The 17,784-nt window shown below is 33.2% G+C and overlaps 1 protein-coding gene across 1 annotated transcript; it reads left to right on the top strand.

Moving 5' to 3' along the window:
• The first annotated feature begins 5,180 nt into the window (after nucleotides 1-5,180).
• LOC114722080 (pentatricopeptide repeat-containing protein At4g32430, mitochondrial) lies at nucleotides 5,181-8,362 on the top strand. The gene has a single exon (XM_028908046.1). The coding sequence runs from the start codon at nucleotides 5,548-5,550 to the stop codon at nucleotides 7,876-7,878; it is 2,331 nt and encodes a 776-aa protein (XP_028763879.1). The 5' UTR covers nucleotides 5,181-5,547; the 3' UTR covers nucleotides 7,879-8,362.
• The last annotated feature ends 9,422 nt before the right edge of the window (nucleotides 8,363-17,784 follow it).

The following is a 17,784-nucleotide window of genomic DNA, read 5'->3' as shown; positions in this document are numbered from 1 at the left end:
TTTTGAGAATAGATTTTTGAAAGAATAAATCTTTTTAAAAAAATAATTTTGATAAAATGAAAGTGTTTGGATAGTTGATATTAGAAGTATTTTTTTGTGTTTAAATTACCAAAAAATAGGTAAGTTAATATAATAATTACATAAAAGATAAATTTTAATTTATATTTTCATTTGAAGTGATAAATTTGCTAATAATTTAAATTTGCCAATGTAATAAATGAAACATAAAAAATATAATTAATTAATTGTTAGTATGTTTATATATGTATTTATAAAATATAATATTAAAAATATTTTTGGAAAAAATATTTTTTTTTTGCGAATAGAAAAATATTATTTTATCTTAAAGATTATACATATGAAATGCCATGATATTTTTTGACAAAATTGAATAAACACGTATTAAAAAAATTTATTAATTATTAAAATAATTAATAATTGCTGTGAGAATATAAGGTATAACATTAATAAAAAGAATATAAATAAAGAAGTGTCATAATAATTAAGAGGTTGCATCGATATAAAAAAAAGCATGACTACTATCCTTATATATAATTAACAAGTTCATCTCTTATGGTGTCACAAACTTGAGTCATGTAAGATGAAGATTGTATTGATGAATGTATATGTGAAAATCCAACTCCATCATCAACATCTTTTTATGCATAGGTACCTTCTTCTTCATACTGAATAAATCTAGGATCAATAACAGATGTTATTCTAATAAAATTATGTATAGCTATCGTTGCACAAATGATTTTAACTTGTGTTTGATAGTCAAAGGATGGCATGTTTCATAAGATTGTAAAATTACTCTTCCAAATTCCAAAAGTTCTTTCAATTGCACTCTTTAAACTTAAATGGAAATAATTGAAGACCTCGTTTTCATTTTCAAGTGTAGATGTTCTTTGAAAATCACGCAGATAGTAATGCTCCTGTCTATATAGGTCGAGATATTCATTTGGTTTAGGGTAGCCAACATCCACCAAATAATATTTACATATATCAAATATATAATTACTGTCAATAATGTTTGTATTGTCAAGCTAAATGTAAATAAAATGTAACAAATTAAAAAATACCTTTAGGTAGGGGGGAAAGTTCATCGAAGGAGTTGTTAGGGCATGATCAAATATGCGAGCATTATATGTACTACCTTCCTGTCTAGCTAAAACAAAAGTGAAGCACATGTCTTAATCACAGACTACCATCACATTTTGCAATATTGTTCCTTTTCTAGAAATAAATTTAGGTTGGTTTGTTGCACTAACAACTCAGGAAACATATGTGCTATCAATTGCTCTAATAGCATGTTTGAAAAAAGGCCAGTATTTACTATGCCATATTTTTAAATAAACATGTTAGAATGTTGGATCTTTCGGTTTGATATTGGATATAACAAGTCTGTAGCATGTCATTAAGACATTATGAAAATGTTTGCCAATTGTCTTTCCTGAATGCTGAAATCTTTCTTGCTGCATTCTGCTACTAAGCATATGGCCAACGGCATTTAAAAACATTGTAACTGATTCATATATCCCTATATTTTTAGTTTTCCTTAGACTATCAATAATTCTGTGCAAAGACTTAAGAGCACACCCCTTTCCATCCTAAACATATTATAACAACGAGTATGGTTGCCCTCTAAAACGTCCCTTACCCGTGTGCTACATATACAAACACTTGTATCTCTGGCCTCTTTACACAAATAAAGAGCAGCGTATCCACCAACAAATGCTGCAACTTGGTTAACCTTTTTTTTGGTCGCTTTGCATGCTCTTCCACAAGTTTAATTTCATCATCCATTTTCATTTTATCGTGTGCACATACACATAAAGTTTAGAATCATTATGTAGAAATTATGAAACATTTAAGAAAGTAACGAGTTGTCTGATTCACACAATAATTCAATAGTCACATAATACGACACACATATACTAATGTTAACAGCATTCCTAACTACCTCCGCAAATTTTGATTGTTTTAAGCTAACATGTCATTAATATAATAAAAAAGTCATAAATTCTTAGTGGAATGCTTTAAAAAGGTCACAAGTTGTTCCCTTGTATCCTTTAGAACCACATACATTCCCTATGCCTTTGGTCTGTTCATAAGGAGTTGTGTGTACCGTGTAAACAGATCAATATCATTAAAAACTTCATCAATTGTTTTAAAGTGAGACATGACTCATGTAATCAAAATCTCATAAGCATGCACTTCTTCTTCCAACCTTTTAGCTTGTGCTCGTGAAACCACATCATTTTCATGCTGAGAATCAGTGTCATTTGCTTCAACTATCCTACTAAGTGCATATGCTATTTTTGTAAAAGAAGATGGTTTCTTCTTTATGGCTTCACTCTTTCTTCTAACCCCCAATGAGCTACTAGGTCGATTCCCACTTGTGGTTTTACCCACATGACTGTTTTCCTGCCTCATCCCAATGTTGCTTCCACTACCTCTACTATTTTCGTTGAAAGTCACTAAGTTAAATTCCTCACTTATATCAATTGATATAGCTCAAATTTCATCACTATCTTCGGACCCTTCTTCCATATCATCATCAGGTGCTCCTTTACTTGGAAGTGTTATGGAAGAAGGTACCCATGATTGTGGACCAGTTGCAGCCATACTCCCAAATAGTTGAGTTAATTCATCTCAAAATTGAAGTCCTCTTTCTCTAAATTTTTTGTAGTTTGGAACTTCCTGTACATTCAACACCAATAATATTATAAAATATACAAAAAAATTAACATGGGAGAAAATGTAAGATCAAAAAGTTTATTCATTATCACTAATTTTTTTCTCCCACCAATCATCAGTTGTGCTAACAGTATTCTTTTCAATATCCCATCCCAAACCTGTCTCGTGAAGCAACCTATCCCATGTCTGTGCTCTTTTTGCAGGGAATCATATTTGTTCTTAAATTGAGGTTTTGTATACACCCTCCCAATCTTTGTAGTGAACTTATCAGAAAGAATTACCAAGCTTTCTTTGTTAAGCTTGTACTATTCTTTCTCCTTGTTGAAGTTGTTCAATGCACAAGTCAATGAACACCTTTGTGGTTTTTAGGTCCTATGAAGCTTTCACTTTGTCCTTACTCATTATACTATAAAACAATTACAGCTCTTCAGTCATTACAAGTTAATCAACCCAAAACCAGTTAAAATAACAAGTGTCATTGTTATCCAAATAAGCCATGGATCCCAATATTATTATCATTTTTCTTTCCTTCATATGTATATTTGTATGCTACACATGGATTTCAAAACAAATAGATCCTCTATCTCCAAAACAAACATGCAACAAAATCATGCAAATAAGAGGCCACACGAATAACCTTTCTTTTGGGGATTGACCATCCCAAACCTTAGATGGGTAAATAACAGGTCAAGAAACAAATCCTCTGTCTCTAATAACATGTAAATCATGAGTTTTCTCTTTGCAATAAAATCATTTCTAATTTTCTATCATAACCAAACCAGTTGAACAAAAACAGGTCTTCTGTCTCCAAAAGCCAGATTTTATTTTATGAAATCAGATTACCATGAAACCGAACCAAGTAACAAGATCATATGGTTTCAACAGAACAAGCAATATATGAATGTGGGAGGAAAAACAAATGAAGACAGCACTAAAACGAACAAATCAAGCCATCAGTGAAAGCAAATGTAGTTGGGAAAAAAATGAAGGTGGGAGGAAATCTAAGAACAAAACAGATCCTCTGTCTCCAACGAACACCTACAAGCAGCTATGAACCAAGGAAAAGCATAATAAAAAAATAACAAGACCAAATGATTTAATGAGCAGATGATTATTAAAGAGGAGATAGCAAATCGCAAGCAAGGAACATATGAAGGATGGACGAATCGATGCAATGCGTGAGTGAAGAAAATGCATGAGGGAAGAAAATGATTATTGAAGAGGAGAGAGCTTGCCTGAGTGGTGGATATGAGCCAGGAAACCAAACACATTGATCTCACCAAACCACTACCGGACGATGCAAACAACGAGGATTGCAAATCAAGGATGGACGGATCAGACTACCCAAGGCGCAATCTTCTTCTGCAGAGTTGAGAAATACCTTACCGGTGCTTGTTCTCACGAGTCAACGACAACTTCACCGGCAGCAAGGCATTCTGTTATGTTTCAGAAAGAGCAAAGGTGAAAGAATTTCCAAAGAAGAGGTGAAGCTTGTGATTCAATTCGGTGGGTGTTTTTGTCATATACTGTTGGGTGTATTCTGATAGGACATAATTATTACTCCAACAACTCAAAATTTACTCCCGAAAACAAAAATTTTCTGCTTCTCCACAAACCTAGGTTTTGGACCAAACCAAAATTTAGTAAAATATTTGGGTGTTTGGCAATTATTTAGCTCAAACCATGATTTGGGGTGAACAAACACTTTTCTTTAAATTGCCAAACACCCCCTCGATTGAAAAGAGATGAGGAAAGGAATATTCAATGATTCTTTGTTTAGATCAAATAGGGAGGGGATGGGAGACAATAACTAATTTACCATTATACCCTCATATGTTAGTTTATATTTTTTCCCTTGTATGTTATATAAATTAATTACACTTTAATTCAAATTATATAATTTATCAAAATTCGTCCTCATTTCAACATGTCAATTTCTCATTGCAATGAAAATAACAAATTTCATCTTATTTGAGGAATTTCTCTTCCTAGAAATCATTGTCATAGAAAAATGAAATAATTTTTTGAGGAACTTAACATGTTGAAAGGAGACAATGTGAATAAAAAGCTAGTTGTATACTTTAGATAAATTGGCTTTGTAAGAGAATACAAAGCAACGCTTGGCTTTGCAAGAAAACACAAAGCAACACAGTAAAACCATAGGAAAGTGAATGAGGAACTTAATAATTGATTTTATAAGAGAACAGAAAGTGTTTTTTTTTCCCCATTATATCAAGAAAAAAACACAAAACAACACTTGGTATATAAAAATGTGAACATGATTGGTCAAGAGAAAGAATTTAAATTGGAGCATAGCCGGTCAAAGCAAGAAAGGAGAAGCAAATAGAGGGAAAAAATCAGGATAAAATTATACATTAGTTCAAAGAACTAGTCAAAATACTCGATTCCCTTGTAAGAAAACTCCCATTTAAAAGAGAGCCAAAATTTCTCAAGGGGAGGGGTTTATTTTCCCTCCCCTCCCCTCTAACCAGTCAGGCCATCGGGAGGGGACGGCCACGGCTTACGACGACGAGCCTCTTCGATCTCGCTCATCGCTCTCATTTTCGTCGTCGCCTCCACCATATACACTCTTATAGGTCTGTGCAAGCACCGAAGAAACTGAAGCATCAGGATTCACAAAGAAACAAGTTTCAACGTGAGGTTAGCGAAAACCCATTTTCACTTCCATTCGTTTCTGCCATCATTTTGCCTCTCGTTATTCGTTCCTTTCCTCGTTGTAGCACCCCCATTTCGTTTCTCTAAAAGTTGGTTCTGGCAATGCATTGGAGCGAGACTGAGAATCACTCGAAGAAGGTCTGAACCAGTTGTAGTAAAAATCACTTGCCGATGGGTTACGGCTATCTGGGTTTGAAAACCCTTAATGAAATACCAGTACAACGATTATACTTTTCTATAACATTCAAATCTTTCATCCATGAACTCCACCTGCTCGACCGAATTCCTCAGCGAACAGTTTCCTCAGTTAACCGCTCTATGGTAAATTGCTTGCACAAGAACCTTCCTTTTCAAGCTTTAGCCATCTTAAGGGAACAATCTCAGCTGGGTTTTGTTCAGAACATTGACGAAGTCACGTTTGCTCTGTCTCTCAAGGCTTGTCGAGGGGAATTCAAACTCGGGTACCAAATCCATGGACTTGCCGTATCTGGCGGGTTTGTTTCATATCTCACAGTTTCAAATTCACTTATGAACTTGTACTGCAAGTCTGGACATTTTGGGATTGCTTTGCGGATTTTTGAGAATTTGAGCCATCCTGACATTGTCTCTTGGAACACAATTCTTTCAGGATTTGAGAAGAGTGAGGATGCATTTAGTTTTGCTCGTACTATGAATTACAATGGGATTGTTTTTGACCCGGTAACATATACTACAGTTCTGTCTTACTGTACAGATGGTAATGAATTTTGGGCTGGATTGCAGTTGCATTCTCCCATACTAAAACACGGATTGGAGAGTGAGATATTTATAGGGAATGCGCTTATAACCTTGTACTCTAGGTGGGGGCGACTAGCTGAAGCCAGGAGGGTGTTTGATGAAATGCCTAAACGAGATTTGGTTTCGTGGAGTGCAATGGTTTCAGGATACGCGCAAGAGGGAGATGATAGGTTGGAAGCTGTTTTGATATTCATCAATATGATGAGAGAAGGTACACTGCCTGACCATGTCTCGTTAACCGGTGCAATTTCAGCTTGTGGTCATGAAAAAAATTTAGAACTAGGGAGACAGGTTCATGGTTTGACCATAAAATTGGGATATGACAGACATCTTTCGGTAGGTAATGTTTTGATTTCAACCTATTCAAAGTGTGAGGTCATCAGGGATGCAAAATTGGTATTTCAGTTCATGAGTAGCCGTAATGTAGTCTCTTGGACTACCATCATATCAATAGATGAAGATGCAATTTCTCGCTTTAATGAGATGAGAATCGATAATGTGTATCCAAATGAAGTTACATTTATAGGATTAATCCATGCAATCACAACTCAGAGTTTGCTAAATGAAGGTCTAATGGTTCATGGGTTATGTATAAAAGCCAACTTTTTATCTGAGTCAACTGTGTGCAATAGCCTCATTACCATGTATGCCAAGTTTGAGTCCATTCAAGAGTCGAAGAAGATTTTTGAGGAACTTAGAACCAGAGAAGTAATATCATGGAATGCTTTGATTTCTGGCTATGCTCAAAATGGCATGTTTAAAGAATCTTTTCTTACATTTTTGTCTTCTTTAAAGGAGATGACACCCAACCAATACACTTTTGGTAGTGTCCTAAATGCAATTGGTGCTGCCGAAGATATATCCTTAAAACATGGCCAACGTTGTCATTCCACCTTGATCAAACTTGGTTTAAGCACTGACCCAATTGTATCAGGGGCTCTTCTTGACATGTATGCCAAGCGGGGAAGCATAATCGAGTCTCTACGAGTTTTTGATGAGACACCTGAAAGAACCCAGTTTGCTTGGACTGCAATAATATCTGCATATTCTCGACATGGAGACTATGAGTCGGTGATGAGTTTGTTAAAGCGTATGGAAATGGAAAAGATCACTCCTGACTCTATCACTTTCCTTTCTGTCCTAACAGCATGTTGTAGAAACGGCATGGTTGATATTGGCCTGAAAGTCTTTGACACTATGATCAAAGACCATCACATTGAACCACATCCTGAACACTACTCTATTATGGTGGACATGCTGGGCCGTGCAGGGAAACTAAAAGAGGCAGAAGAGTTGATGAATCAGATTCCAGGAGGACCTGGATTGACTGTATTGCAAAGTTTGCTTGGATCTTGTAGGTTACATGGGAACATTGAGATAGCTGAAAAGGTGGCCGATCGTTTGATAGAAATGGAGCCCACTTGTTCAGGTTCATATGTGTTGATGTCAAACTTGTATGCTGAGAAAGGAAAGTGGGAGAAAGTTGCAGAAATGAGGAGAGGGATGAGAGAGAGGGGAGTGAGGAAGGAAATAGGGTTTAGTTGGGTAGATGTTGGTAAGAATAATATTGATTCCTTGAATTTGTTTGGGTTCTCCTCTGGGGATAAGTCTCACCCTGATTCTGAGGAGATTTGTGGGATGGCAGACTTTCTAGGACTAGAAATGAAATTTTGGGAACATGAAAGGAGAGAGAACAAAGAAGAGAAGTACTTGGATCACAACTAAGGTCATGTTTGGTATAAGGGAACCGGTTGAGGATGAGAATGAAAATGCAACAATAATAAGCCTTATCTCACTAGTTAGATGCCATTATGCTCTATTAACAATCAAATCCTTAAATGAGGAGCAAAAAAATTATGTTTGATTGGGATAAATGGAATTCAAAGGAAGTCAATTCCCACAGGCGTTGGTGTTTTTGGGTTCTATTTTTCAGCTTATAAGCACGGGTAGTTTGTCACGTCAATAGTGAATTTTGATCAAACATATACATCACCTCGAAAATCCAGTGCTTGAACCCATTGTTGATGTGGGAGAAAATATTGGCACTTGAGAATATCCTTGTGCCATACTTAAAGTTCTGCCAGGGCAATGGAGCTGTGGTGTTTAGTGTTGCTTAGTGAGGGGTATGCGGACCTATGTCAACATGAATCTTCTCTACTCAACCTTGTAACCTCGGCATCGTATATTAAACTTTTTTGGTTTTTGATCACCTGATGTAAATATTATTCATTACAAAATTCTTTTACATAATTTCCTTGTTTTGTTGGGTGTACTAAGATAATTGCTTTTGAATTGTTGCCATGAACGATGAATATCATTCGTCGTGATTGGATCATGGATGAAAATTGAAAGACTCAATCACTGAATAACATAATACGCCTCTTCTACTTAATATATGACCTAATTGAAGAATTGATGTAAGATCTAATTGGAGGATTGATATTGGTCTTATATGTAAGACATATTTTACATGTTTATAAATTCTTTTTAAATTAATCATATTGATATTTTCCCAACAATACTCCCTCCATTTCTTATTATAAGAGACATTTGATGCTTATGGTATGTTTTCATATAAAAGACACTTAAAGTTGTCTCTATTTTTTTGTATTGATTTTCTATTTTACCCCTATTTATTTTGTCTCCAACTCATACTCTCTTTCCCTCTCACTTCTCTTTCTTGTAATAATTTAATTGTTCTCTCTCATACTCTCTCTCCTTATTAATGGGGGCATTGTTGGGAAAAACATTATACTTTTTACATATTAATTGTGCTCAACTAATTTTAACTGTTTTTTTTATAAACGTAATTTGGTTGTTTGTCTTTTATAATAAGGAATGGAGGGAGTAATTAACTAAGAGAAGGAGGAAAGGAATTAAGGGGGTGTTTGACTAACTCAAAAAGTGTTTTTGAAAAGCACTTTTCTGGAAAACAAAGCAAACTTCTTCGCATATTTACTTCGTATACCGTAAAAGCACTTTGAAAACAATGGTTTAGTTTCCATCCAAACACCTAAATAAGATATGTGTGGTGTTTAAAAAAAACATATCATATTAACTAATTTGAGTGACATATTATTCTATTCAACTTAGTTAATTAGGTCTTATATTAAGAACAAGAGTAATACCTTATTGTCATTTAAATCATAGGAATTAAAATTAGGCGTTACAACGTATGAGAGAAAATGCTAGCTAGCACCATATAGCTTAATACAAAGATCAACCTAAATCAAGTCCCTACACCCGGCAGTAAGGACAATAAGAATTATAGCATCATCATCTAGATGGCGTTGCCAATAAGAAAGTCGGTCAGTACCACTATTAGCTTCTCTAAACATGTGATGGAAGGCGACAATTAAATAATTTGTTATAAGATTCCAAACATAATTATCTTAGTTTTTAAAACAGAATTGAGTTGATGACAAACCTAATAGAGTGGATTAAAGTTTACATGTATTTGCTGAGGAAGATGGGGAGATTCTTTAGAAATTAGAACCATATGCCAACCAGAGTTAATCTAATTAGTAAAAAGTTAACTCATAACTCACAATATCGTAAATTCAAATCTTACTGTCAATGTGATAATCTTGTTGGTGAGTGATTTGTAAATATATTTATAAATGCTCTCTGAGTCTGAATGTATGCCTTAACCCTAGTTAGCCCCTAGGACCTAGAGCTGTGCAAAAAGCTTGATGGTCCAGGTAATTCGGTCCAGTCTGATAAAAGCCCGATGCAGTCCAACTTGAAAAAAGCAGTCCAAATAAAAAATCAGACCAGACTAGATCAAATTGGTCATCAGGTTAAACCGGGTTTCAGGTTGACTCTATAGACCAAACGGTCTGGTTTGACCCATGCTTCAGACAATTTATAAAATATGTATATTTTTATTTTACCTAAACCTAATTCTTTCTTTTTTTCCCCTTTCCTATGCGCCCTCTCTCTCCTGCATCATTGTCTTTTTTCTTCTTTTTTTCCTCCTCTTCTCTTTCCCTCTTTCACATGTGCCTCCCTCTCTCTCTTCCATCATTTTCCTTTTCCCTCTTTTTTTCCCCTTTTCCCCTATGCCTCCTTCGTCGCTCCTCCATCATCTTTCTTTCCCCACCTTGGCCTCTTTTTTTCTCCTCCACAATGGCATCACTTTGCTTTAACCTTCTCTTCTCTTCTTCAGTCACAACCTCTCAAATCTATCATTCTTTGTTTTCGACAAGTAAGAAGAAGAACAAAACCCAAAAGTTGCTCGTACTTGCTGGCTTCATGTCGCTCTAAACAAGCCTTCATCTGCAGAATAAATCAACACCGCCACCGTCCTCTATAGCATTGCCGTCGTCTACACCGTATAACAAAGTTGCCGACTTACCGTCCTCTTCTCTACTTCTCCCCATCCATGTTTTCTTTTTTTCCTCATTCTTCTATATACTTACTATTATTTCTCCCCGTTATTTTTCTATACAAATGAGATTCATTCAGGCTTGAATTTGAGGTTATTGTGTTCATATTGTAGAAATTTAAATCAGGTTGAAATCTTGACTCTGATAGAAGGGGAAAAAAAGAACTTGGCTCTGATAGAAGTAGGAGCAAAATTGAGGCCCTAACTGTCCAGATTAGTCTAAGCAGTCTGCCGGACCCTTTGGATAATTCCAAAAGCACTTTTCAGAAGTATTTTTCTATAAATTGAGATAAATTCCTCCACATATTTACTTTATATACTGTCAAAATACTTTTGAAACCTTGGTTTTATTCTTATCCAAACACTCCTGACCTCATGTTGATGCTGAACCAAACAAGATCACGGCTGATTTGTTCGGCTCAATACTTTAATCAGATCAAACCTAATTCACCTAAAATTTTTTGTATTTAAAAAAAAATTAGAACCATATGCTGCCGGAGAAAATGAAGTAAATTGATGGGACACTCAATTCACATATTGGATCTAGTTTTATAGCACATCCTAAATTTTGGTTTCTTCTTCTTCTTCTTTTTTTGGTTTTCAAAAATAAAATCTTATGAGAGTCATTCAAGTGTGAAATTACTGTCTAAATTTGAGCAAGTTGTTAGCCTCACCCTCTCCGTTTTTTCTTTCTCCTACCAAGACATATGACTTCATTAATTCCCAAACATACATAAAGGAAAAGAGAAACAAAATAGTTTAACGTAAATGAAAGGATAAAAACTAAAAAGAAAACTTCCTAGTTCTCATCGAAGCCCCAGCTAGGATAGATTCAAGACGGAGAGGGGGCTAAGCAACCCAATCTTTTGAGCAACCCAATTTGCAGCTTAAGTATGAAGACTTGGGATCCACACCAAGCAACATGAGCATAGGGCTTGGCCAAGTTTGAAAAGTTCTACTAGTGCCAAACCCTTCCATTTAGGACGCAAACAATCTACATTCACATGTACTAGAGGAAAACACTCAAATGCAACATTCATGTCTTGGTTTATACAAACACCAAGTGGCATCCATCGCAAATCACTCAGTTCTTGAAAGAAAAACTACTAACCCTTACATAGAGGATTTTCAATTCACCCATAACAGTAGCATATGACGTTCATAATATCTAGAACGATAATAGAAGCAATCCCAATTCATAGCAATCATCTCCTGGTGGAACCCAACGTTTATCCTCAATGATTAGTAGAGCAGCTTCTTTTCTTGCTCTAGTTTCAGATGAGATTTCCAAGTCCAAAGTATAGGGTGATAAAGGACCAAATATACACTTTTATTATTAAAATAGCATATTTTGGGATATTAGATAAGTAGTGTAAAGTTTTTTTTCCCTCTTAAAACAAATGGCTCATGGTGTGACTCACATTAATATATTAAAAATTCAGAATCCGCTTGATATGAGGAAAACGGAGAGAAGTGAAGAGGTGAAAAAAATTTAATAAGCTCAATTTTTTTTTGCCAAAAATAAGCTTGATTTAAAAAATTGAAGTGGGGTTAAAAACTTTTAATTAATTTTTATTGCGCTTTTATCTTACATATTCTCTTTATTAAAATTTTATAACTTTATTTTTCTAATTTTTCAAATTGAGCTTATTAAAATTTTTCCTCCCCTCTAATTTTCTTGTATCAAACATGGGGTTCTCAACAAAATCAAGAAGAAAAAGTTAAAAATGTTTTTCATTTTGAACACAAGCAAGCATAATTATTGTCCCATTCATAATCTAGTAATATTTAATCAATCCAACTTTGCGTCAAGAAAAGGAAGAAGAGACAATATTTTATTGCTTAAAAGTTAGTTGGTATGATGATGAAAAAGTGATAATTCATGGCTGATATAGTGCTACTCTCTCTTATTCTTTAATTAAGGGGTTATTTGATTCTAAAAATAAAATCAAAACTTAGTTTATCTTTCATATTTATAATTAGAATTTTTTTCATGAATTATTCATGCCATTACATATTAACAAGAGGTTTCTATTAATGTGACTGTTTCTAATATAAATGGTTGAAGAGATATTATAGAAAATCAACATATATTTCTTAGAAAGAATTTAGAGAAAATTGCAAAAGAAGACTTTGTGTTGTAAAATAAAGGAAATATAAGGAACTAAGATGAGAGGGATGGAGAAGACATACAAGAGAGAATTGAAGGAGGAATATCAAGTAATCTTTTATTGATTTCAAGCTTCCAATCACTTGATACATACCTACTATTTATAGGCCACAAGTCCTTAAATTCTTTTTAAGAGTTATAATAAGGAATAGATCTATATAATTGTAAGATATACTCCTCCGGTCCTAATTATAAGACTCAATTGACTTATTTGAGGAGATTAAGGAAGTAAGTTAAGTTGGTTATTTATAATAAATAAGTGTTGTTATTCCTAAAATATTCTTGCTAATTAAGTATATTGGCTAAAACTATCATTATTAGAAGGATTATCTTGAAAAAAATACATAAATATAAGAGAGAAAATGGATTGGGTCTTATAATTAGGACCAAATAAAAAGTCAAATTGGGTCTTATAATAAGGACCGGAGGAGTATAACATTTGGAAGCTATGAGTATTAATCATAGAAAACTCCTAAGAAGTCATTCATGTTGTAGATTATAGGTTTTAAGTGTGGAATTCCAAAAGACAACTCTTAGAAAGTTATGGACATTCGCACTTAATATTGCAATATTTATAACACTCTCTCTTGGATGCCTATAAACAAATAATGTGCCTCATTAAAACCTTACTAAAAAAAACTAATGAAAGAAAAAGAGTACATAATACATATTGAAGCTGCCTTATTAAAAACTTCACCAGGAAAATCCTATAGGACAAAACCTTGGTTAAGGAAAAGAGTACATCATGATTTTTATTCCCCTTAGTGAAAATATCATTTTTCTCTCCCCTGATGATAATATGACGTTTATCATTTCATCTCAATACAGTATACTAGTTTCTCTGATTGATTATTCCTAATGTTTTTGAGCATATATTCCTTTTTGTCGAGCTATGCATGATGCATTGTCATCATATACTCATTTTTTTAAGTATATTCCTCCCACATATCTTTTGGATACGTTGAGTTATTAATATATCTCTACTTCTCTTATGTGCTGTGAAAAGAACAAATGAAAAATTATCTTGAAAAACTGTTATTAAAAAAAAAAGAGAGTTATCTTGAAAAACACCATGATATATCTTGCATCCGCATAATTAGTTTATTTTAAACAAAATGATCCCGTATAATAATTTCATAGAACTATCAAATCTTAATCTCGCTTTCCACTTGCATATCTGCAAGAACTTAATCAAAATATGCAATATCAATAATTTATTTAAATATAATCATATAACAAATATATATAGAATTTTAAATTTGTTAAATTCAATATATTTTCGTGGATAAAATCACCATAGTAAAATTTATGATTTAGAAATCATTAATGTGGCATTCAATAACTTGATTTACTGATCAAATGAAATGCAAAATTATTCATTTATATTTTTCTGAGTCAAAGATATATGCTCATATTATTTTTAATTGACATAAGATATTGAATAAGTTTTTTACATATGCTTATAGCATTTTAAGCCCTTCAAGAATTTTAATATAAACTTCATAATTTAATGAGCCACATGTATGAGCTATAACAATATTTAATAGACACATATTTTGTTTTTCTAGTACTGCTAGACTAGTAATATATGTAAAAATTATTGCAATCACCACAAAAAATATGCCTCTTCATAATCATCATCAGACTTTTATGAAAATTTTTATTTTTACACTATTCATATATCACATAATAACTTTGTATTTCATATGTTTGGACTGCAGGTTCTCAATTTTCACATTTTGAAATAATATTTTCATTGAGTTTTTTTTTTATTTTTCTCTTTGGCCAAATTTCTATCTGCTTCATATGATATATCTACATATATGATCCTTATTTTAATCACGTAATCTTACAATAAAAAACGTTATCAACAATTTTATCTTTTCGATTTCATTTTTTCTCTTGTAACATAACTTATTGAGATTTTTTTTAATTACTTTTTAGGTACCTAAACCTCTTCTGGGGGTTTTTTTTTAACTAGTTATGTTTTGGCCCTTTTCTTTTCTAGAACGCATGTCTCTTTAATATGAATACTAAATTTTATACTCCTTTTTATCTGATATAATTATATTGGAACCGATCAATCTCTCATGCTTAAGGTATTTCTGACTTTTAGTTATTAATTAGAGTATTTTAGCTGAAATATGAGATTTAGTAATACTCATTTAGGTTAGTATTAGTATTTGACAGATATTTTGTAATATCTTATGAATGCATTTTTTGATAAACTTCTGGTTTATTCTACTATATATTTGAAGATCTATATTTGATAATAATAATGCATTCTATATATTATCTTTTTTAGCCACTCAATTTCTCCTTCTCATGCTGGGAAAATTTTGTTCATGTTGGAAAAACTTTATTGCATGATAATCAATTAATCATACAATATAAGTTTCCTAAATTTATTTGTTTCATTTAGAAACATCCTTTCATTTCATTTAGAGATAAGGAGGAGATTCTTACTCAACATATATCCTAATTTTCTTTAAATATCCATCTATATGCATTGTAGAGGGTCAATAGTAATAAATATTGCATATTTAAACTTTTAAGATGGAAATATTTGGCTTCTGACCAAAATCCAATTTTATTAGAAGAATTCGTTGGCTTGATATGTATAAGTGCTATAAAATATTAAACCAAATATGCCAATACTGAAATAAAGATATTGTTCTCAAAAGTATTGATCTAGCTACTCTTGGAGGCTTTAATAAATTATTCTGTTAGATCATTCTATTAAGTAGGCCTTTTAACAATTTTTTGATAAATATATGATAATCATTCAAAAACAAAGATATAACCTCATTAGTGTTTGCGATAGAAATTTTTTGGATCGCACTTTTCTGAAAATGTGCACTCAACATATATAATGTTTTGCTCAATTAGTCTTGCAAACTCTAGATTGCAACCTAATAATAACATATGTAACCACCTTATAGATGCATATATTAAATTTACTAAATACTTGTGTGATTTATATACTACCTGTGTGGACCCATATATCTAAATTTGATATGTTTTCATAAATGTAGAGATCCGTTCCACATCATAACTAGTGATATCAACATAATCAATTTTTCTTTGAGAATAAGTAGTATATGAATTCTTGAATCATATAATATGTTGGCTATTTATGAAGAATCTTTTGGTTCTTCAATGAATGTCAATACATAATTATTAATAATTTGTTACATCATATATAGTATTCATGATAATCAAACAAGTCACACTAACTATAAATCTAATTGGACGAGTAAACTTCTGGTTTACTGTAACAAGTTTCTTATATTAGTAAAACTTTATTCAACATCAATTTACACTTGTATTTCAACAGTTTCCTCCTCATGTGTGAGTCATACAAATATGTTTTCCTTATTATTAATGTATTTCAAAAACAGTGACTACCATATAATAGGCCAATAACCTCACTTACTTGAAAGTCTAAGTACTTCCTAGTTCATATATAATTATGGATTTTAATTCAATTGATCTATTACTTTTCAGACTCTTTGGAGAATTGAAATTCTGATGTAGATTAATGGGTCATATTTTTTTACCATCAATTCTTATCCACTCCTAAAAAAAATATGTATTAGTTCTTCAGAAACTATATTAATATTTTTACACGTAGTTCTTCAGGAACTAAGTAATTTGAGAAGAATAAGGAGACAAATTGATGCAGATTTAATTTAACTAATTAATTATTTTTATTATTGTTTATTTTGTTAATTATTTTTGTATTTTAGATCGTGGGTAGTTACTCCACTCACCCCACTTCCCCACTCCCCTCATTTTATTTCTTTTATTTATTTTATTTCTTTCTTTTATTTATAGTTTAGGGTTTCAGTTTGTAATCAGACTTGGCATTTTAGAATTTATTGATCAGTTTTTCTCCCGTTCTCCCTGCTTCTCTGCTTCTCCTCTCTTCTTCTTCCTCTTCTCTAACTTCTCATCTCTTCCAATCCTTTCTTGTTCTACATCAATTTTGGCATCAGAGCCTGGTTGATTGCTTCATTCTACTTTTTACAAACTCATTTTTCAATCCCCAAACACGCCCTTGTTGCAAAACCACCCACAGCCGCCGCCCCTTCACCATTGTTTGCTCATTTTCGGACGATCGTTCACCGCGCCGTCACTTCCATTCTCACCGTAGGCAACAATTCGTCCAGATCTCAAGGTTTCACAACCAAAAACCATCGGAAACAGCCTCCATGATCCAACCAAACTCCCTCTGCGCAACGTCACCGTAGGCGTCACTTTGGAGGCCCAGTTCTCACTCGTCGGGCATCCGATCAGCGTGAAACAACCACCATTAAGTCCGCCTCGAGGAAGGCGGCCTGTTCCCTGCGTTTCACTAGTCCTCCACGTGCCATCATAGTCTCTAAGTGTGAGATCCACGCGCCTCCGTGCTTCTACAGTTCCAGATTTGGTTTTTAGCGAAAATTACACATTTTGACCCATATTTTCCAGAAAATTTTGAATTCGCCCCATATTTTGAAATTTTGCAGTCTGACCCAATTCATTCGAGGAAATTACACTTCTGGACCCAGATTTTGTCAAAATTTTCACTTCAGCCACATAATCATTTAGACACTTTGGGGTAATTTTCTAGTCTCTTTTAGTGTACTGGTAAGGTGCAATTGACCCTCTCTTTAACTTACTGTGACTAGTTTGACATATTGGAGGTTACTATTTTGCTTTTTCCATTTTATTGATTATTATTTACTGTATTGGCATTTCCATTTGTTTAATTTGGTTATATTATTATCATTAAAAAAAAGAAAAGAAAAAAAAAGAGAAAAAAAAAGAAGGCAAAAAAAAACAGAGAGAGAGACAATTTATTTTCATTTTATTAGTAGCTCTTTACTTGCTTCATTATTTGTTGTTAGCTTTCGTCTATCTATTGCATAACTATTCGTGATATTGAAAATAGACAAGACACCTTAGACCAAGCACTTCAATCTTTAGAACCTCGTGTTAGCTCCCTTCAATCCCAAATGGACCAGAGACTTCAGACCTTTGAACTAAACTGAATGAACTTACCAAATGCCTTAAGGACTCTTTGGCCGAG

The sequence above is a fragment of the Neltuma alba genome, unplaced genomic scaffold (assembly GCF_004799145.2).
Source record: "Neltuma alba isolate B1F8T4 unplaced genomic scaffold, ASM479914v2 tig00000327_pilon, whole genome shotgun sequence".
Lineage (NCBI taxonomy): Eukaryota > Viridiplantae > Streptophyta > Magnoliopsida > Fabales > Fabaceae > Neltuma > Neltuma alba.
The sequence above is the reverse complement of the archived record's forward strand: the minus strand, read 5'-3'. Positions and strand labels throughout refer to the sequence as shown.

Coding starts and splice junctions, on each gene's coding strand:
- LOC114722080 (XM_028908046.1), top strand. CDS start 5,548: ATGGGTTACGGCTATCTGGGTTTGAAAACCCTTAATGAAATACCAGTA.